Here is a 23,676-nt window from a genome sequence, read left to right as displayed (position 1 = left end):
GGTTAAGCGACTGCCTTCGGCTCAGGTCATGATCCTGGAGTCCCAGGATCGAGTCCCGCATCGGGCTCCCTGCTCGGCAGGGAGTCTGCTTCTCCCTCTGACCCTCCTCCCTATCATGCTCTCTGTCTCTCAAATAAATAAAATCTTTAAAAAAAAAAAAAAAGGAATCCGCAAGACCTTTGGTCTTAGCTCTTTGACAAAATATTTTATTATTTTTTTAAAAAGATTTTATTTATTTATTTGCCAGAGAGAGACACAGGGAGAGAGGGAACACAAGCAGAGGGAGTGGGAGAGGGAGAAGCAGGCTTCCCTCTGAGCAGGGAGCCTGATGTGGGGCTGGATCCCAGGACCCTGGGATCATGACCTGAGCCAAAGGCAGACTCTTAACGACTGAGCCACCCAGGAGCCCCAGCCTTTATTTTTTTAAATAGGTGAAGTGGAATTAGTGGGTCAAAGGCATATGTATTTTAAATTTTTATGGGTTTTTCCAGATTGTTCTCTAAACAGGTTAAATCAATATGCATCCCACTCCCCAATACTCAGAACTATTAAGTTTTTATATACCTTTTACTGGCTGAATTAAGGAGTTAGGCTTTAACTTTCTTGAAGAGCAGAGACTATCTTGTCATCAAGTATCTTTAGTATCTAACACAGTAATAGGTGCTTAATAAATTTTGTTTGTGAAACGAATGAATTCACTAAAGAGAATTTAATAAGACTATAGAGTTATACTAATCCTTCAAAGTCAGGCAAGTGCCCTTACTTGAGACTGTATCCACTGTCAGGCTGTAGGTGTAATATTTGTTACTTCTACTACCTCACCTGGTTTTCTGAACAGTCTTATGAGGTGAATAGTAGTTTTTAATTACAGTGGTAGTGCTGCTATATATATGAGACTGGTCCTGTGCAACATTTAAGTCTGTGGCATTTTTCTGTACCTATGTCTCTTTCTTATTTTAAGTAATGTATTATTTTCAGATTAAAAATTATTTTCCATGAAGAAAAATGTATCTTAAATTATAATAGACTTTTTTTTTTTTACAGTTCCTCAGCTCACTTGTATATATTTTTGTCTCTTTGTATATCCTTTCATACATTCATTCTTGTTTAGAAATCTTAAACTAGTAAGCCATTGCTCTTGGGATATTTGAGGAAAATTTAGGATCTTTTGTGAGCCTGAAGTTTTAGGACTTTGTGGAATAGCATTGGCTCTAAGCAAATAAGTAGCAGTGTGGTTTGTTTTCTGCAGTCATGGTAACTGATGAAAGAAAAAGAAATTGCTCTTCTAAGCTTTCTCATGAAAGCAGGATTTTTAAAAAAGGTAAAGGGGCGCCTGGGTGGCTCAGTCGTTAAGCGTCTGCCTTCTGCTTAGGTCATGATCCCAGGATCCTGGGATCGAGCCCCGCATCGGGCTCCCTGCTCAGTGGGAAGCCTGCTTCTCCCTCTCCCACTCCCCCTGCTTGTGTTCTTGCTGTCACTATCTGTCAAATAAAATCTTAAAAAAAAAAAAAGGAGTATCTTATATAGCAAACTGGAAAAGATTGATGGTACACATATACTTTTTGATCTAACCTGGGTGATAATGTTTCTGTTTTGTTTATTTTTTGTCTCTTTGAGGATCTTTTTCTCATCAGTTGTCTTACTCTTTAAAGTTTTATTTTATTTATTTTTTAAAAAGATTTTATTTATTTATTTGACAGAGAGAGAGAGAGCACAAGCAGGGGGAGAGGCAGAGGGAGAAACAGACTCCCTGCTGAGCAGAGCCGGATGCAACGTGGGGCTTGATCCCAGTACTCTGGGATCATGACCTGAGCTGAAGGCAGACAGTTAACCGACTAAGCCACCCAGGCGCCCCTAAAGTTTTATTTTATTCTCTTCTGTGGTTCCTTCTATTTATAAGAAACCATATCATCTTTTAGTTTTTATTTTTATCTTTTTTTTTTTTTTTAAGATTTATTTAAGAGAGAGAAAGAGAGGGGCAGAGGGAGAGGGAGAGAGGATCTTAAGCAGACTCCACACTGAGCACAGAGCCAGACGCAGGGCTCAATCTCAGGACCCTGAGGTCACGACCAAGCCAAAACCAAGAGTTGGGGTGTCTGGCTGGCTCAGTTGATAGAGCACCTGACTCTTGATCTTGGGGTCATGAGTTAGAGCCCCACATTGGGAGTAGAGTTTAAGAAAAAAATAAAGGGGGCATTAAAAAAAAAAAAGAAAAAGAATTCTTCCCTGACTTTTTTGACTTTGTAACCTCTTTAGACTGTTGTCTCATCTTTCTTCACACTGACACTTCCTATAATAGCTCTGTAGTCATCACCTGTATTTTCTCACTGCTCACTCAGTTCTTCCCCTAGTGATTTCTATCCTGCGTTTTGGAGAATTTGCCCTATCAGAAGTTATAGTGACATCCCAATTACCAATCCACAGGTTTATCAGCTTTTTTCCCATTTAGTCATTTTGGAACAAACTTCCACTTCCCTGTTTTAGTGAGATGCTATATATTTTTCTCTAGTTTATACAAAATCCTGTCTGCTCTTCGATTGAATGTAGGCCTTTTTAAGATTTTTACTTCTGCTTTCTGTTTTTTCATTCTGTGTATTACTTATGATCCGTCTTTAAAAAATTTTTTTTTTTTAAAGATTTTATTTATTTGAGACAGAGAGAATGAGAGACAGAGAGCATGAGAGGGAGGAGGGTCAGAGGGAGAAGCAGACTCTCTGCTGAGCAGGGAGCCCGATGCGGGACTCGATCCCGAGACTCCAGGATCATGACCTGAGCCGAAGGCAGTCGCTTAACCAACTGAGCCACCCAGGCGCCCCCCGTCTTTTAAAAATTTTAAAAAGATTTTATTTATTTGAGAGAGAGTGCATGCAGGAGTGCATGGGGGAGGAAAGGTAGAGGAGGAAGCAGACTCCCTGCTGAATGTGGTGCCCCACTTGGGGCTGGATCCCAGGAGCCTGAGATCACGACCTGGGCTGAAGTCAAACACTTAACCAACCCAGACGCCCCTTACCTATGATCCTTCTATTCCCATGTCATATCTATCTCTAGTCCTCACCTCACTCTGTCTCAGAGCTGCATTTCCCACAGCCTGATAGCTGTCTCCCTACATTTCTGGCTAGAATTCTAAACCTAACTTTGAAATTAGAATTCACCATTACACTTCTTCCTTTAAAATCTGTCTCCTGGCTTCCCCTCCATACCCACTAAAAAATAACAACCACTTTTACACCTGCAGTTATTGTGCTTATTTGAATGCTGGCGTCACTAATTTCTCAGTTATTCTGCTTTCTGGAATCAGTTTCTTATTTTCTACTTCCACAATTCTACATGAGGCCATCATCAAGCCTCAGATTAATCTCATGGTTGGCTAATTCACTTATTTCCTTGATTTCTCATTTTTTAATGTTATACTTGGATATATCCTTTTTGTCTTCACATTAAAACCCAGATTCTAGATTTCTGACAAATTCTCATCTGGGCAGGAAGTCTTCCCTAAAAATTAGAGTAGCATAAATTCTTCTCTGCTTTGTTATTCTCAAGTTCTTTTGCCTGGCTTTATGAAACTTGTGGTAGAATAGTGGCTAGTATTTGTAGTAGCTGATGAGTATGGCTTAAGGCACTTTAAGACTCAAGGAGAAAATGATTTTTGCTACTTGGAAAAATTAACTATTTTTAAGGTTAGAATTTAGAGTAAAAAGTCATTTAGGTGGGAATGACTTTATGTTTTCATTGTACTTTTATTTTCTGTGGCATTTGGAACTATTACTATTACACTTCTTTTGGAACTTATCTCATCTTTGAATCATGTTCCTCTGACCATTCTTTGTGCTCCATTATTATGTTTTTACAAAATAAAGTCCTCATCATTTATGATATCTTTGTTCATCTCTACTGGCAGTTACCGTTTTTTGTTTTTGTTTTCAGAGAATTGTGTACTTTTATGGTACTTACTGTAATATGCCATATATTGTCATTGTGACTGTCAACCCAGTAGATTGTGTATTGAGTTCAACTAGGTCTAATCTTTTTTACCATTGTCCTCCAAGTCTTAAGTACACAGTAGGCTCCTCAATAAATGTTTGTTAAATGAAATTATTCCCTAGTCTAAGATGCCTTTCTTACTCATGGATTGTAATCACTCTGACACAAATTGCTAAATGACTGTGGGTAGCTTGCGTAATCTCTCTTAAGTATCTTTGTTCTGAAACTGGCAACGCCTTCCCTCAAAGGGTTAGGTTATAATTAACTAGTAAAATGCTTTGAAGATGAAAAAGTTAAAGTTGAGCATTATGATCATCCTATTAAAGGAGAACTGTTAGTACACAGGTTTGTAGGTAAAAGCTTTCCTAAAGCTTGGCATTAATTAAATGGTACTGAAGTAAGTAATTTGTATGTATTTACATTTTGGTTATTTGTTTTACTTAAATCCCTAGATTTCTTTGGAGGGAAGGAGCTTTTTGTAGTGTTACTTACTTTGAGATCTCTGTCATAGAGTCAAGTCCAAACTGAAACCCTACCAAAATAAGAAAAATACAACAAAATAGTGCAGCAGTTGGGATAATGTGACTCATAATTGTATTATATGCTAGAAGTCCTCAAACTTTTGGGTACTAAGAATCATTTGGAGGCCCTTGTTAAAAATATCCCAACTCCAGAGATTCTAGTTTAGCAGGTTATGTTTCTTTAAATGAGAAATCAGGTGATTTCTGATTCAGGTAGTATGTGAATAACACTTCGAGAGACACTCCTGAATGGAACTGAAAAAAGCTAGTACAATATGAGAGAATGATCAATAAATAAGCCTACAAACTTGGGGCACCTGGCTGGCTCAGTTGGAAGAACATGCGACTCTTGATCTCAAGGCTGTGAGTTTGAGTCCCATGTTGGGTGTAGAGATTACCTAAATAAATATTTAAAAAAATCCTACAGACTCATTTAAATTGATAGTCAAAGAGTTATGTAGTAACTGTAGTAGAATATAATCAAGTGCCAAAAACGTATAATAGAGTTGCAGCTAGTAGAGGAAAAAGGTCAATTTAGATAAGATTAGATCCTTCAGGTAAGATTTTAAGAAAAGATGGGTCTTTTTTCTTTTTTTTTCTTTAAGTAAGCTCAATGCTCACTATGGGGCTTGAACTCACGACCCTGAGATTAAGGGTTGCACATTTTACCAACTGAGCCAGCCAGGCACCCTGGAAAATAATGGGTCTTGAAGGGTGAGTGATAGGATTTGATCAGGAGGAGTAATGCTGGCCTGGTCTGTCTAAATTGGTGAAGAAGTTCACAGGTATCAGTTTCTGTATTCACAAAGATGCCTTAGTTTAGAACACATGCCATTGCTTCCTCAGTGACTGCTTATTGAGTACGTTATATAATAATGCTTTTCAGACATGTGCACAAGAATCACCTGGGGATCTTATAAAAAAATGTTTTCTGATTGGATAGTCTGGGGTGGAGCACATTTGAATGACAAATGTAGAGAGTAATCAAGTCTTGGATGAGTAGTTTAGTTGGATGACCTTTAAGACACACTTTAACCTTAGTATTTTTATAAATTTCTAAGGTGGAGTGTTTGAGATAATAGAAAGAGGACTATTACATATTAGGAATGGCAGGAACTAATTTTTTTTTTCTCTAGTTCTGTCAGTCATTCATTAGCCATGTGATGTTGGGCTCGTTAATGTACTCCATTAAAGGGTGGGGGTTGGAGAAGGCAAGAGCCTGAGGAAGTGAAATTTAGTGCAATTTTAAGATTTATTATTTTAGAGCTGGAGAGTGAGGGGGGAGGGGCAGCGGGAGAGGAGGAGACAAAGAGAAGCAGGCAACCTACTGAGTGTAGAACCTGAGGCAGCCTGATCCCACAATGGATCACAACCTGAGCCGAAATCCAGTGGGTCACTTGACTGACTGAGCCACCCAGGTGCCCCGAAATAGTGCATTTTATTTTATTATTTTTTATTTTTTATTTTTATTTTTTTTAGGTTTTTGTTACTTTTTTAAAAAAATTTTTTATTCTTATGTTAATCCCCATACATTACATCATTAGTTTTAGATGTAGTGTTCCATGATTCATTGTTTGTGCATAACACCCAGTGCTCCATGCAGAATGTGCCCTCCTCAATACCCACCACCAGGCTAACCCATCCTCCCACCCCCCTCCCCTCTAGAACCCTCAGTTTGTTTTTCAGAGTCCATCGTCTCTCATGGTTCGTCTACCCCTCCGATTTCCCCCGCTTCATTCTTCCCCTCCTGCTACCTTCTTCTTCTTCTTTTTTTGAAATAGTGCATTTTAAAAAAAGCACTCATTTGTTAAGTACAGTAAGCATATTTATTGATAAAGTACTATTACATGATTGAATTGCATCTTTTTTTTTTTTTTAAAGATTTTATTTATTTATTTGACAGAGAGAGACACGGCGAGAGAGGGAACACAAGCAGGGGGAGTGGCAGAGGGAGAAACAGGCTTCCCGCTGAGCAGGGAGCCCGATGCGGGGCTCAATCCCAGGACTCTGGGATCAGGACCTGAGCCAAAGGCAGACACTTAACGACTGAGCCACCCAGGCGCCCTGATTGAATTGCGTCTTAAATAGTTTTTCCTCCTCTACTGAGGATAGTTTGGAAGTAGCTAACCAGTTTTTCCTAGTGATTTAAACTAATAAGTGATGCTGTATGTTATACATACAAAAAATGTATGTATATGTACAATACATATGTATTGTATATGTATACATACAAAAAAACTAATATGTTTATTTTTCTTAATTATAGACACTCTGATGTTTGAATATCTAGTAGTTTTTCCCTTTGTGTTTTTTAGTATGAATGTGGTCTTGTGGCTTTAAAACTAGCTCATGGCAAATTGTATTAACACCACAAAATTAGAAATTGGTCTTTTTGTAAAATATTTTTTAGTAAGTGAACCGTTAAATCTATATGTTATACTTGGCTACGTTTAAACATATACAGTATTACAAGTTTTTGTTTGTTTTTTTTAAAAGTAAGCTCTAAGTACAACATGGGGCTTGAACTCAAGACCCTGAGATCAAGAGTCATATGCTCTACCAGCTGAGCCAGTCCAGCGCCCCTATTACAAGTATTTCTTAAGTTTGTTTGCTAATGGCTACATTTTGACTAGTTATTTGTGTAATGTAGTTGTCTTGCTTTGTGAAAATAGGATTTGGAAATGTGCATTTATGAAAAGGATATTTCTTATATTTTTCTTAAGTTTGTATAAAAGGAAATAAAACTATTTGGTAGCATATTGAAAATGATCATATATACCTTTGAAATACTGATCTATAATATCAAGTGATTAAGTATTAGCATTGAATTAAATCATCTCTAAAATAAAGGTTCATCTTCCCTCTGCTCTCTTACCCACTTGCCCAATATCCAATGAACTGAGTGGTAAAGAGGAGAGCTGCTGTGCGGATACTGACCTTTCTTAGTCTGAGGACATGTGGCTGGAGAGGGAATAATGGAAATGTGATGGTTGGAGGTCTCTGGTTGAGAAATTGGTTATTTTAAACAAATTATTAATTTGTTTAAAAAAGCAAATAAATAAATGTATTGAAGATAATGGAAGCCATGTTTCTCCTTGAGAAGAGCTTTACAAACATGAAAGCGGAAAGTCTGGAAAGAAACTTAAGGTGTAGAATTAGAATTAGAAACCTTGGTGTACACATGTATGTTATTATTCATGCACAGATAAATGTAGGCTTGAAACTATTGTAAAACAACAAACTCTATACTTTTCTGATTATAAATGTAATCTACTCCCTTGTTTCTGTATTTACAGATTATTACATTTGCTATACTTACAGAGTGATTCATTTAGTAAATATTTATTGGTTGAATAAATACTGTACTTTATCAAGAATTTAGGAATTCAGTGTTTTAAGAGGAATAATAAATTCATTTTTAACTGTTTTTCAGAAAGCTGAAGTTGATGGTAGTTTAAGTGATAGCCACGTGTCTCCTCCAGCCAAACGCACTTTGAAACAACCTGATTCTGTTTGCAAAGACAAATCAAAATCACGAGGTACTGGTCAGCGAGAGGAATGGAACATATCAACTGGACAGGCCAGGTGAGAAGTGAGAACTCATCCACTGTTTTTTCATGAATTATTTGATATGATTCAGGGCTCATATTAATGCTAATTTTCTTAAATTGTAAAGCCACTATTGTCTAGAAATACTTATCAATTTTTAAACTTGTTTTATGATTTTGTATGTGTTTTTATTTTTTCTAAATATCACATAAAATATATTTGTTATATAAAAATATGTAGTATATAATAGAAACTATTATTACTAAAAGAATAAGGATTTCGATAGGTCTTGAATATGTGTACGTACTTACACTCCTGGAAGTTTTAAATAAAGATATTTGGTTAGAAGTATATTTTTATTTGAAAATAAAGTAAAATCTCCCCTTTCTAAAATTATTAAATATTATACTTGAATTGATATACTAACATGTAATAAAATAAAAAATAATTTTTAAAGAAATCTTTTCATTTGTCTGCTTGTTGTCAGTTTAAATTTGCTTTGGGTTTGGCTCGGTATGTATAAGGAAAACTTTTACACACTTACCAAAGTAAATAATAATAATTTAATGTAGCTAAGATAGGCACACATACACAAAGGATTTAAACTTTGAACTCAGAATTCTTAGCTTCTCTTTTCTCCAGTCTTTGATGTAGAAGTGCTGATGATGCGCTGACTACAAACAAAAGTAAAAGGGAAATCCTTTGGTTTCTTTCCTCCTTGAAGTATTTAAAAATTATCTGATTTTATATGTATAGGTAAATTCTGGATACTGTTATTCTTTTTTTTTTTAAATATTTTTAAAAAGATTTTTATTTATTCATTTGAGAGAGAGACAGAGACAGAGCACAAGCCGGGGGGGAGGAGCAGAGGGAGAGGGAGAAGCAGACTCCCCGCTGAGCTAGGAGTCCTTCCATGAAGGAGATCATGACCTGAGCCAAAGGCAGATGCTTAACCATCTGAGCCACCCAGGCGCCCCTGGATACTGTTACTTTTTAGTGAAAAAAAATCTTGGGGTTATATAGACTTTGATAGGCAGTATACATTTATTAGTCCCTGAAGAGTCTTACCTATTTCAGTACGTTCCAGAAGATGCACCACTTACTATAAGTTTTTTATTTTGCATTGTCTGGTAGCTAAGTAGGAAAATCTTGAATCATAGCCTGTTGATTTTTCTTTTCCCACACTCATTCATCTGTGAGATAAAACAGATCCAGGTCGCTATAATGATGTTACTTAAAATGAGTACTGCCCTTTAATTACACTTCTAGACTTGATCTACCTGTTGTAATCTGTATCCTATATTTATTAAATGAATGAATCAGGCTTCTTTTTCTAGATAAATGTTCCTTAAAATTGTTCTTTTAGTGTCAAAGTTTTACCTTTCACTGTAAGATAATTTTAACAGTTTGAGTATATGGTGGGCACTTGATTGTCTTCATCTTAGCCGCTCAGAAGGCCTTTGTGTAATTGATCTTGATTATGTCTTTTGTATAAAAAAAGCCTCAAAAATTGTTTTGGGGAGAGAGTTTTGCTTCATTTAGGTGCCTTAGTGTGATACTCCTTATTAAAAAAATACTAAGTACATTTTGAATAAAAAGCTTAAGAAATAATGAATACTAACAATTTATTATTTATATTTTGGCAGAAGAATAACAATTTGAAAAGTTTTTTTGAGTTTAATTTTCATCTAGTAATGTAAGTGCCACACTGTTAGAATGTTCTGGTGTTTCAGATGACCTGAAAAGAAGACACCATTTGACCTATTATTAGATTCAACAGAATTGAATTTTGAGGAGAGCTTGTACTTAAAAATATTTTAGATTTTGAGATAGTATAAATACAAAAATCAGGATTTATTTGGAAGCTTGTGTTTGTTTTTATGTCATGAGCCTGAGAATCTCGATTCCTTTATTTTGGTAATCCTAAGGTCTTATGAGCATCTAAAGTAAAATTATTAAGCTTCTTTCACAAAAATGCTTTGTTACAAATGTAATTCATTTTGGGGAAAGTGAATATAGATAAGAATTAGTATTCACTGAAAAATAATGAATCCTAAAGGACTTTGTAAAGACTGCTAAATTTTTAATTTTTAAATTTTTTCAGGCAGGTGGGGAGGGACAGAGGGGGAAGGAGAGAGAGAATCTTTTTAAAATTAAATTAAATTAAATATGTCATTTAAAAAATTTAAATTCAATTAGTTAACATACAATGTAGGAGAGAGATAATCTTAAGCAGGATCCACCCCCAGCGCAGAGCCGGACCCAGAGCTCAATCTCACAACCCTGAGATCATGACCTGAGCCGAAATCAAGAGTGGGACACTTAACTGACTGAGCCATCCAGGCTCCCCAAGACTGCTAATTTTTTTTTTTTTAATTACTGTTGATTGGTGAAATAACTTTTGAGAGCTCGGTAATTGGATGAAGATAGAGGTAAAAGTGGAACTTAGAACTTTGAAGTTTTCGTAAATGATTTGAAATAGATTATGAGTTTTCTTTTGGGGAGAAATTGGGGCTTATGTATTTAAAGGCTCAAGTTTATCAACATAATTATGATAATTTTTTATAAAATAAGGGTTTTTTTGGTTAAAAATTTTACTGTATATTCTTTATCTTATATGTAGAAATTCACATATATCCATGCTAGCCTAGATAGCTATTGTAGCTTACAAATATTTTGAGTAAAGAATCCCATTTTTGTCAGCTGGTATTTATTTAGCTATAGACATTTATTGAACTGGGATGCTGTGTGTGCGTATGTGTGCACACGTGTCTGTCTGTGTTGTTGGAGGAGGCACCCTAGAGAATGTGACATGCACTTAATGTCTCTAGAATAATAGAAACACATGCTGTAAGATACAGACAAAATTACATCTTTTTTTTTTTAAAGATTTTATTTATTTATTTGACAGAGAGAGACACAGTGAGAGAGGGAACACAAGCAGAGGGAGAAGGAAAAGGCTTCCCGCTGAGCAGGGAGCCAGATGTGGGGCTCAATCCCAGGACCCTGGGATCATGACCTGAGCCGAAGGCAGACGCTTAACGACTGAGCCACCGAGGCACCCTAAAATTAAATCTTTGATAAGACTAACTGTACACTTAAATGTAGTATGCATGAAAATTTTGTTTTGTGGTCAGATGATGAGAGAGTAGTGAGGTTAGGCAGAAATGTAACCACTTGTTAAACTGCTGAGGCACATAAAATTGTAGGTAGTATTGGTTAAGCTCTTTTTTTTTTTTTTTAAAGATTTTATTTATTTATTTGACTTAGAGAGACAGGGAGAGAGGGAACATAAGCAGGGGGAGTGGGAGAGGGAGAAGCAGGCTTCCCGCTGAGCAGGGAGCCCGATGCGGGGCTCGATCCCAGGACCCTGAGATCATGACCTGAGCCGAATGCAGACGCTCAACCGACTGAGCCACCCAGGCGCCCCAGTATTGGTTAAGGTTTTTCCAAACTGAGGCTTTTCCTGGTATGAGATTTAAAACCCCTAAATCTCTAAATGCCTTGGGTTTATATGGGAAAGGGAGAATAAGTAATGATTACTAGTAGCCTCATACTGCATTGGTAGTATGCCCCAGATAACTGAAGGTGTAGAAAATTCTAACATAATAATCATCTAATGTAAAGTAATGCTGTTTCCATTTAAAAAATTTAGGAAAAAAAAATACAAAATATAGGAAACATAGATACAGGGAAATATCCCCCACCCACTCCTCTTTTCAAAAATAAACAAAGGAAGCAAAGGAGACTTCATAATCATAAAAGATTTATTGGACCTTTCATTTAAGCAGTGAACTCACCTAGTTACATTTTAAGTGATTAACTTTTGGGAACATTGATTTAAGAAATTTTTTTTTTGAGATTTTATTTATTTATTAGAGAGAGCGCGCGTGTGCGCGCGAGCATGGTGGGGGGAGGGTCAGAGGGAGAAGCAGACTCCCTGCTGAGCAGGGAGCCCGATGCGGGACTTGATCCCGGGACTCCAGGATCATGACCTGAGCCAAAGGCAGTTGCTTAACCAACTGAGTGGCACCCAATAAACTTTTTTAGGCATATTATGTTATTGTATAGGCAGGCCAGTTCTTAAAATCCCAGTATTCTCTCTTTCCATACTCAGGTATTTAATATTCTGTCTCCTTTTTCATCTTTTTCATCTCTATAAAGAGAAATGGTAATGGAAAAAGATGACAGTAATCTATGATTGTAAGATAATTGGATTGATTGAAGAATAAGTTTTTATTTTTCCTTTTTAAAACATCTTTCATTAGCAATGAAATAAAAGCCAAGTAAGCATTGTCTTCTTCAGAGGAACAAAAAGCTTATTGTGCTTTTTTTCAGTGATGTTGCTATTGTTGAGAAAAGTTTTAGATTTCTTTTTTTTTTTTTCAAAGATTTTATTTATTTATTTGACAGAGAGAGAGACACAGCGAGAGAGGGAACACAAGCAGGGTGAGTGGGAGAGGGAGAAGCAGGCTTTCCCCCAGAGCAGGGAGCCCAATGCGGGGCTCGATCCCAGGACCTGGAATCATGACCTGAGCCGAAGGCAGACGCTTAACGACTGAGCCACCCAGGCGCCTCAAGTTTTAGATTTCTTTTGTAGAATGATTTCAGGGTTAGCATCTTATGTTTTTGAATTATTTAAGTATGTACAATTTCAACAATTTGATTTTGCATACACTAAAATTCATTTGGAGCCAAGACTTGTAAATAAACTGATCAAACTGAGTTAATATTATGTTGGGTCCAAAGCCAAGTATATTTATGAAGTAGTAAAATTGACTTTTCTATGTGGTTTTAAGTGAGTTCTAGAAAATTTGATATGCATAATCTTTCCAAGGAAAGATATGTTAATACGCCAATTTCATTACTTTATGTGTACTTTGTGTACAAAGGTGCTAAAAATGAAATACTTTCCAAGGGGTGTACCATATTAGAATGAGATACTTTTGTTGTTTTCTGGGGGAAGGGAGGGCAGGAGTTTTTTGTTTTTGCGTTTTTGACAGTATAAGTACATATAACAGTTTGAGTTTTGTGTATATCCTTTAGTCATCCTAGCTCTGACCTTTATTAGGCAAGGGCATTTATAACTAATATTTAATATTTAACATTTAAAATTTAGCATGAAGAGTGCTGGAGTAACCCAAAACATTAGAATATTTTAGTTAAGAAAATATGTGCAAACAGGAGTGGGTGATACAGGTTTCCAGTTATGGAATGAGTAAGTCACGGGGATGAAAGATACAGCATGGGGGAATATAGTCAGTAAATGGTATTGTAATAGCATTGTGTGATGATAGATGGGAGCTACACGTGTGGTGAGCACAGCATAATGTATAGGTTTTTTGAATCACGGTGTTATGTACCTGAAACTAATAATAACATTGTGTATCAAGTATACTTCCATTAAAAGAAAATTTGGTGCGAACCATATAGATAATAGAAGAGAAGATAATCCTATATTTACTATTTTCTGAATGGTCCTTTCCCTTTTTTTTAATTTTTGAAAATAATAATCATTGGGTATTTAAAAAATACCTTAGTAAGTTTACATCGACAGTTCTTTTATTATGTAGCAATTTACTTTTTGTTTTTTACTTTCTAATTACACAAAAGCATACTGTGAATTTTTTTTTTTTAAAGATTTTATTTATTTATTTGACAGAGATAGCTAGAGCAGGAACACAAGCAGGGGGAGTGGGAGAGGGAGAAGCAGGCTCCCCGCTGAGCAGGGAGCCTGACGTGGGGCTCAATCCCAGGACCCTGGGATCATGATCTAGCCAAAGGCAGACACTTAACGACTGAGCCACCCAGGCATCCCCATACTGTGATTTTTTTTAAGTCTTCATGTTTTGATGACCATTTAAGTATCTTCTTACTGAATTAACATTTGCTTTCCTTCACCCAAGAGGGAGAATTGTATGATGACTATTTTGAGAAATTAGCTAAGTTTTCATTTATCAGGTTAGATTGTGTAATAAAATATTTTGGAGAAACTATTAAACGGTATTGATGTTCAAGGACTTTATTCTTCCCACAATTTATTTTTTATTTTATTTTATTTTTTTAAGATTTTATTTATTCAACAGAGAGCGACATAGCGAGAGAGGGGGAACACAAGCAGGGGGGGTGGGAGAGGGAGAAGCAGGCTTCCTGCTGAGCAGGGAGCCTGATGCGGGGCTCGATCCCAGAGACCTGGGATCATGACCTGAGCTGAAGGCAGACGCTTAATGACTGAGCCACCCAGGCGCTCTGCACAATTTATTGTTTGAATAAATTTGTCGTTGTTTTTTACTTTGTTAACCAAAACCAATAACGAATGTCTGTGACCATTGCTGCTTATGGTATCAGTTAACTTTATGGTACATGTTAAGCTTCAGCCTCTTCTTTGGACTTTATAGAGTTGAAGACAGAGTAAATTCAGTTTATAATCTGTTATTAAAGCTTTTCTTGAAGTAATGAAATGACTCATAGCAAATATATTTTATTAATTGGTATATTACCAATCTTAGAATAAAATAATGTCATCTTTACTCTGAAAAAGTAATATTACTGACATTTTAAAGATTAAAATGATTCCACCAGTATTGCGTTTCTTGCTTCTTTAAATGAATGTTGATGTGTTTGCATATTAAATATAATTGTGTTCTAGGTTAACTTCTCAGCCTGGTGCTACATTACCAAACGGACATAGTAGCTTATGTGAGTATTCTGTTATGAAACTGGTTAGTATTGAAATTCTTACTAATGTTGTTAGTAAGTGTTAAAGCGGGATAAAACAGTGATTTACTAGTATGTTCAGCATACAGTTGGAAATGACTGGATTTCAGTCATAGTGCTTGCGTAATTGTTAAACATTGAGAAATCAGTACAAATGAAATTACTAAAATTATTATGACAGATTGTAAATAGTTATCAATTTTAGATTATTGGATATTAAAGCCATTTAAGAGGTAATATTAAATTTTTTGTAGTCTTTTAAAAGTAATTTTTGATGTATTTTTTCTTTTTTCTTTTTATACTCTGTACTTTGAACTGTAAATCTCTCTCTTCTTGTAGCCCTTCGAAGCCATCCCCTTCGAGGGGAAAAAAAGGGAGATGGGGACCTTTCTTGTATAAATGGTGACATGGAAGTCAGAAAAAGTTGTCGTTCCAGGAAAAACAGATTTGAAAGCGTGAACCAGAGTTTGTTATTTGATCAACTAGTAAATAGGTATGAATGCTTATGCAGTAAGCAGTTTAATTAATTTATTTAAGTTTTCAGATTTCAAAATTTCAAAATCGGATTTCAGATTTCAAAAAAATCAGTGATTTTTAGGCTAGATATGTTTTAAAAAATAAGCACTGACTTAGTAATAAATGCAATTATTTTAAAACTTAATTTGAATTAATAGTGGTTAGCAATGATTATCAGTTTCTAGTCCATTTATTAGATTTAATAGTTTATGTAATAGCTAAATTTTTCTCATCCTTTTTAAGTTTTTGTGCATAAATAATATAAAAAGTAATTTTATTCTGTCTTTACTATTATAGTCCTTTAACATTTGCTCATTAACAATTTTTGACAATTTTCAAGCAACATTAAATTCCATTATTGATGTGTAGTAAGTATACTTTTGTTTAGTCAAGATTTTGAGTTTAAAGGTCTTTTGAGACTGGGTATATGGGATATAGTTAGTGAATGAGCCTAGCAGATTGCTCAGTGTCTCCATGCAGTGAAATTTTATTCTTCTCAGATGATAAATTATCCTACTTAATCCTTGCAATGACCTGGAGAGAAGGGAGGTCAGTATAATCCCTATTTTACAAGAGAGGAAATTATATTTTATACTGGTAATGTCAAATTCAAGTATTAGTTAAGTATGTTGATCATTATCTGGACACACAGTAAGTGCTGTATAAATGTGTTTAAAAGATAAAATGTGGTAATGTTAGCCTGTATTTCGTAGAGGTCAGTGTTGTCTAATTTTTGAAAGTATCTGTTCAGTTAACTTTATGTTGGTTTTAAACTTTTTTTTAAGTAGGCTCCATGCCTAGCCTGGATCCCAACACAGGGCTTGAACTCACGACCTTGAGATCAAGACCTGAGCTGAAACCCAGAGTCAGACGCTTTACCAACTGAGCCAACCAGGCACCCCTGGCTTTAACCTTTTTTTTTTTGCCTTCCTCCCCCCCAGCTTTAAACTTTTTATAGATTTTCTGTCCTATAAATTTTCTTAACACTATCTTCAAATAAAAATATTGAAATTTTTTTCATTGCCTACCATTGGATCTGGTAGTCATTTATAGTGGCATTGTGGAGTTAAATATATGGAGTATCATAGATTTTATTTTTAAGTAATCTCTACACTCAACATAGGGCTTGAACTCACAACCCTGAGATCAAGAGTTGTATGCTGTACTGACTGAGCCAGCCAGGTGCCCCAAATATTTGGAGTATTATAAACAAATGTTCTATTTTATAAGTTTTATTATAATATATTAAGGTAAAAGATGTTCTGGATTTTTGGGGGACATTATCTTCTGATGGATGCTGATTCAGAAAGTTATTTAATTGGGATGCCATGTACAGTTACATATCAAAGATAATTTGATTATGCTTTGATGAAGAGCCTTTTACATGTATGACACATTGTGTGGTTTCACAGTTGTCTAAATCCTAGTTTTATTATGTGATTGTAGTACTGCTGAAGCTGTACTACAGGAAATGGACAACATTAATATCAGACGGAATCGTCGGTCAGGAGAAGTAGAGCGACTTAGAATGTGGACAGATACAGAATTTGTGAGTATATTAACTTTAACAACCTTGGCAAATATTTTTTATTTTGGTTGAGGAATTCAAAGGGAGGGTGAGCAGCATTTGGATTTTCTTGAATTAACAGATTTGTTCCTTTCTTTTTTCTACCTTAATTTGGGATTTTATGTTTTCTTCTTCTGTCCTTACTCTGCTTGCCACAACCTTCCCCAAAAGACCCTCTGTGCTTTTGCCGGAAGAGTCATCTTAAATTACCACTCTGATTCTGTTACTTTTCTGATTTGAACCTTTAATGTTCTTTTTATTGTGTACTGAATTAATTAAAAACACCTTGACCTTCATAATCTGGTTTCAGCTTTATCTTCTCACACACCATTGCCCAAATATAAACAGATCATTCTTGTTCCTTTATCCTTAACTTCTGGTAATACTTCCTGTTAGGGACTGCTGCAGTCCTACCATTGTTTCAAGGTTCATCTCAAATGCTGCCTCCCTTCCCTTTCCTCAGCAACAAGAGCATCATCTCTCTGAATTCTATGGTACATTGTATCTTTCTTTATGGCATTTAATTTGTTTTACCTTGTTTTATAGTTACCTGTGATTTGTCTTATTCCATCCTAGCAGGCTGTAATTTGCTTCAGGGAGAAAGTATGTTCATAGCATTGTAATTTTAAATTTTCAAATATTTGTTTTATTTTTCCTCTTGTCCCTTACATTTTTTGAATTCAGGAACCTCCATTTTTCATGAATCTGTGCCTTCAAATAGGTGCTCAGTAAATTTCAAGAGTGGTCATGTACCATTGGGTTAATGATATTTATAGATAGGAATAAATTCCATGTTAATATTTGATGGCTTTCTTTCTTTAAAAGGAAAACATGGATATGTATTCAAGAGTGAAAAGGCGAAGAAAATCACTGAGAAGAAATAGTTATGGGATACAGAATCATCATGAGGTCTCTACTGAGGGTGAAGAAGAAGGTTTGTAAAGTACCTTGTGAAGTAAATACTACAAAGTTCAGGTGGGAGGGAGGAAAAATATATACAAGTAATATATGCGTAATATTGCTGGGTGGGTGATTTTTGGCTTTAGAGCTCTATATTGTATAATTTGGAATAATTTTTATTTGGCATTCTGAGTTTTCACTTTCATCTGGAAAAATGCCTTTATACTCTACGTCATTATGTAATTTATCTTATTAGTAGCCCTCAAGTGACCTAATCTGGTGTGGCATTTGCCATGGGCTGATTTGTTGTTAGGTGAGGCCTCTTTTGTGTTTAGATACCGTCTAACTGGAAGCCTCTATCTGCCTTCTATCTATATCCTTTGAATCTCTGATTATTTGGGTCCCAAATTTAGTTATGGAATGAGAAGTGAATGGTGAGGTTCAGAGAAAGAGGGCCTGCTAATGTTAGTGGAGGGGGTTGTACTGCTCTTTTCTGAGGCTTGTCTGGGTTCTGAACTGAAGAACCCTGGCTGAATTTGTAGGGCTGGAGCTGGGAACATGATGAAAGTACATTTGCCCCAAAGATTATAAATCAATGACTAGTAAGTACACCTATAGATTTCAATTCTTAGGTGTTAATCTTTATTGAAATGGATTTTCAGAAGATTCGGTATATTGTAAATGCAGGATAGTTGTATTTTACCAGGATATCTTACCAGTTCCTACTATTTGTATAGCTTAGATGGAGATGAAGGGGTTTATTTCTCAAATTCTCTAATATATTGTTAGTGAGTTTTGAAGAGCTGATATTTCTAATGAAGGTACTTTATTGAGCAAATATTATTGTTGTTACAGCTAGAGCCTCTATATTGCTTCCTTTGGAGAAAATCAGTATAGGTGAGACAGATTTATAATGTGACTTTTGCCTTTTCATTAAATGAACACCTTTGTAGAGTTTTCAGAATAGATTTGCCATATATAGAATTTCTTCCCACAATATTATTGTGCAGGTGTTTCTCAAAACTTAATATTTTTTGAGGATTTAAAGAGACTTATTTGGGTATAAGTAATTCATTTAGATAATATTGTATTTACTGATTTTCTCTAGAACTTAATAATAAAAATTTTTATAAGCTTAGAATAAGCTTTCAGATGTTTACATTTTTAGTCTCCTATTTCAGTCAGTATCACTGGTGGTTTTGAAATTTTTCCTATTCCTTAATATGGTTGTGTTATATTGACAATTCCTGTGGTAAAAGTTAATCACAAAGCATATTGCATTTGGGAACCATAAGCCAATAAATTTACATTAGAGTTTTATTTATTTTTTTAAAAGATTTTATTTTTAAGTAATATCTATACCTAACATGGGGCTTGAACTAAAAAACCTGAGATCAAGAGTTGCATGCTGTACCGACTGAGCCAGCCAGACACCCCAGACTTTTATTTTAAACTGTAAATTGGGGTGCCTGCGTGGCTCAGTCGGTTAAGCGTCTGCCTTTGGCTCAGGTCATGATCCTAGAGTCCCAGGATCGAGCCCCGCATCGGGCTCCAGCCCCGCATCGGGCTCCCTGCTCAGTGGGGAGTCTGCTTCTCCCTTTGCCCCTCACCCTCCTCGTGTGCTCTCTTGCTCTCTCAAATAAATAAATAAAATCTTTAAATATGTATATATATATATAAATAAATAATAAAAAGTGGTTTGGCTATAACTATGATATGGCATCTGTTTACAGTTTACTTTTTTTAAGATTTTATTTATTTGAGGGAGAGACAGAGAGTGAGAGAGCACGAGGGGGAGGAAAGGGAGAAGCAGGCTCCCTCCTAAGCAGAGAGCCCAATGCAGGGCTCGATCCCAGGACCCTGAGATCACCACCTGAAACGAAGGCAGACCCTTAACCGACTGAGCCACCCAGGCATCCCGAGCCAAAACACTTTTTAAAAATAAACATTTAAGATTTATGTACACTATAATTTATTTTTTAAGTGTATAGTTAGGTGAATTATAAAGTGATCACTTCCATCAAGAAATGAACTATTAACACCCCAGAAATTGGCTTCATGCTCCCTCCCAATTCCTACCTGCATTTCCTATCAAAATAGAACTAATTTGTGCTTATTTAGTTGTCAGCAGGCCTAACAAACCATTATACTACCAACAAAAATTGCTCTTGCTGTAACATTAGTAATTAGCTTGTAGGCATATTTTTTTGAACTACCAAGTAGTATTTGAACACTAGCCTTATTCACTGGTGTATAACTGGCCATTAAATGAAGTTTGATGCAAATTTTGATTCATCTTTATTACTGTTTTGTATGACCAAAGAAATGGAAAGATCATAAGTATACCTAGGTTACTTAGCAGAGAGCTATATTATTTGTAGGAAAGGCTTTTTTTTTTTTTTTTTTGCATCTATCTAGGTTGACTTGATTGTATTGACATATGCTGTATCATACAATGTTGACACTTTATTTATTTAAAAGATTTTATTTATTTATTTGACAGAAATACAGTGAGAGAGGGAACACAAGCAGGGGGAGTGGGAGAGGGAGAAGCAGGCTTCCCACTGAGCAGGGAGCCCGATGCGGGGCTCGATCCCAGGACCCTGGGATCATGACCTGAGCCAAAGGCAGACACTTAACGACTGAGCCACCCAGGCGCCCCACAATGTTGACACTTTTAAATGTCAGCTGTGCAGCGAGTTAAAAGACAAAATGTAAATACTCGTTTCTAGAGTTAACCAATCCTTGTGGATTAAAACAGTGATTCTTTTCTTTTGTGTGGGGGAAACTAGAATCTCAAGAGGAGGATGGAGATATAGAAGTTGAAGAGGCAGAAGGAGAAGAAAATGATAGACCGTATAATTTGAGACAAAGGAAAACAGTGGATCGATACCAAGCACCTCCAATAGGTAAGAAATGCTGAAGAACTTCTTTTGTAGTTGAGTAGCTTATTCTGCTCCACCCCTTTAAAAAAAAAAATCAGCGCTGCTGAATTTAAAGATTTTATTTTTAAGTGATCTCTACACCCCATGTGGGGCTTGAACTCACAACCCCAAGAGTTGTATGCTTTACTGGCTGAGCCAGCCAGGTGCCTCTAGTGTTGCTGAATTTAGAAGAATGGAATCTCTTGTAGTTACAGTCATATTTTTTTTATATTTACTTATGTTCACAGACACAACTAAAAGAAAGTTGAAGTACGCAGTTGCAATATAGAATTACATACAGCGTGTACATTTTATTTAAAGACTCTTAAATTTAGTAATAAATACTGCTCATACTTCTGTAATACTTTAGATTTCATTGAACACTTTCATTTACAGCAGTTCTTTTAGGGCAAATATATCTATGTTCCAACTGGTTAAGTAGTTTAGCCAAAGTCACAAAACTGGTACAGGACTGCAGCTTGGCCAATAATCTAACTTTATATGTTTATTTTTTAAAAGTAATTTCTATCCCCAACGTGGGGCTCGAATTCATAACTCTAAGATCAGGAGTCACATGCTCTATCGACTGAGCCAGCCAGATGACCCTAGGTTTTTGTTGTTGTTTTTGTTTTATTAAGGAGGAAACTTTTATCTTAATGCTGTTAAGATAATGACAGGTAATCAGTTCTGTAAGTGCTGTTTTATTGACTTTCTTCCATCTCTTGGGACATTCCATCATTATTGATCCCTACAATTTTTTTAAAATTGAGATATAGTAATCCATGTATCCTGAAATCCACCATTTTTGGTGGGTTTTGCTGATTTTTAATCCATTGGTTTTTAGTGTATTTATAAGAATTATGCATTTATCACCACTGTCTAATTCCAGAACATTTTATTATTTCTACCCTTTGATTCCCCGCAGTCCTTGGCAACTACTGATGTACTTTCTGTCTATAGATTTGCTTTTATGTGACTTTTTGTGTCTAGCTTATTTCACTTAGCATAATGTTTTTAAGAAGGACTGAGATATTTATGAAGTATTTATACTCAGACTTTTTTTTTAAAAAGATTTTATTTGAGAGAGAGAGAGAGTGAGAGAGAGAGAGCACAAGTGGGGTGAGGAGTAGAGGGAGAAGCAGACTCCCTGCACAGCAGGGAGCCTGATGCGGGGCTCGATTCCGGGACTCTGGGGTCATGACCTGACCTGAAGGTGGACGCTTAACTGACTGAGCCACCCAGGCACCCCTATACTTAGACTCTTATGCTCTAAAATGATGATTGAATTTCTGGAAGGGGTGGATCAGAGTTATCTCACTAGAGGCTTGCCTCTAGTTTATGCAGACTTGCTATGCAGACATTACACCAGTTAGGAGTCACTGTCACAGATAGCCCTGTTGATAATTGGGGAGATATGTAAAGATAGAAAAAAAGATTGTGAACTGTTTTTCTAGATTAAAAAAAAAAAACTTCATTGGGGTATAATTGAAATACAGTCTACTGCAGTTGCACATATTTAATATGTACAGTTTGGCAAGTTGGACATACCTGAGGTATATACCTATGAATATTATCACCATCAAGATAATGAACATGTTTATCAACCCCCAAAATATCTTGCTACCTGTTTGTAATCTGCTCCTAACTTTCTGGAGCCATCCCCATCCCAGTCCTCAGGCAGCCACTCATCTCATCTGCTTTCTCTAACCATAGATGAGTTCACATTTTCTTGAATTTTATGTACAATATATACTCTTTTTTGTCTGACTTCTTTCACTCAGGATAATTGTAAGACTCATCCATGTTGTTGAAAATAACACTAGTGTGCGGGCGCCTGGGTGGCTCAGATGGTTAAGCGTCTGCCTTCGGCTCAGGTCATGGTCCCAGGGTCCTGGGATCGAGCCCCGCATCGGGCTCCCTGCTCCTTGGGAGCCTGCTTCTCTCTCTCTCTCTCTCTGTCGCTCATGAATAAATAAATAAAATCTTTAAAAAAAAAAAAAAAAGAAAATAACACTAGTGTGTTTCTTTTTATTACCAAGTAGCATTCCATTGTATGGATATATCATAATTTGTTTATCCATTCATTTGTGGATGGACATTTGGATTGTTGACGTTTTTAGTATTTTGCTGTTATAAAGTTGTTAGGAACATTCATGTGCAAGTCTTTGGACATATTTTTTCATTTTTCTTGTAAACACTGAGGAGTGGAATGGTTGGGTTTTGTGATTTAGGTGTATATTTAATGTGCTAAGAAATTGCCAGACTGTTTTCCAAAGTGATTTTACCACTTACATTCTCCCTAAGAATGTATGAGAGTCCAGTTGCACCATTCTCTTACCACATACTTGGTATGGTCCGGTTTTGAAATTAATTTTAATACATATTTACAGTAGTTTAAATTTCCATTTCCCAGATGATGTTGAGCATCTTTATGTGCTGCTTTGCCAGCGTTATCTCTGGAGGAGTGTTCAAATCTCTTGCCCACATATGACTATCTTCTATTCAGAAAGTTAACAGAAGTAATTTCTTTTCCTTTAATACCTCAGTTGATCAATTTATTATTAGTTATTTCTGTGTTGTTTTTTTTTTTAAGTACCAGCTCATCAAAAAAAGAGGGAAAACACACTGTTTGATATTCACAGATCTCCAGCAAGAAGAAGCCATATCAGGTATGTTTTGTTGGTTTTCGAAAGGAGGAAATATTTATATCTGTCATTTAGATATATCCTTTAAATAATACATAATGAAATGCCTTATAATTAGAATATAGGTATTGATGGTGTTGATAACGTCAATGAGGGACTAAGTGGCATCTTTCTTTCTTTAATTAGGGACTAGTAGTTACTATTTTATATGTGACTATTTTCTTCCTGCTTCAGTTTGCTTAGAATAGTTACTGTTTTAACAATTATGTTCCCTAAAGCCACATAGCTCTCGGGGGGTCTCTTAGTAGAGTTGAATCTAAACAATTCACATTGCTTTCCCTTGAAACACTGGTTCA

General features: G+C 35.8%; 1 protein-coding gene across 2 annotated transcripts in view; it reads left to right on the top strand.

Annotated features, from left to right (window-relative positions):
* ATAD2B (ATPase family AAA domain containing 2B) overlaps positions 1–23,676 on the top strand; it is a 157,057-nt gene that overhangs the window by 13,231 nt on the left and 120,150 nt on the right. Inside the window, exons 2-9 of one of the 2 annotated variants that reach the window (XM_044918700.1) lie at positions 7,936–8,087; positions 14,701–14,750; positions 15,108–15,261; positions 16,731–16,833; positions 17,677–17,785; positions 18,607–18,648; positions 20,544–20,660; positions 23,269–23,344. In XM_044918700.1, the coding sequence (XP_044774635.1) occupies positions 7,936–8,087; positions 14,701–14,750; positions 15,108–15,261; positions 16,731–16,833; positions 17,677–17,785; positions 18,607–18,648; positions 20,544–20,660; positions 23,269–23,344 (803 nt within the window). The remainder of the gene's footprint in view (positions 1–7,935; positions 8,088–14,700; positions 14,751–15,107; positions 15,262–16,730; positions 16,834–17,676; positions 17,786–18,606; positions 18,649–20,543; positions 20,661–23,268; positions 23,345–23,676) is intronic. The other variant, XM_021697499.2, reaches the window with a different exon arrangement.

Source organism: Neomonachus schauinslandi, chromosome 10, assembly GCF_002201575.2.
Source record: "Neomonachus schauinslandi chromosome 10, ASM220157v2, whole genome shotgun sequence".
NCBI classification, from domain to species: domain Eukaryota; kingdom Metazoa; phylum Chordata; class Mammalia; order Carnivora; family Phocidae; genus Neomonachus; species Neomonachus schauinslandi.
This window is presented reverse-complemented; position numbering and strand designations above follow the sequence as displayed.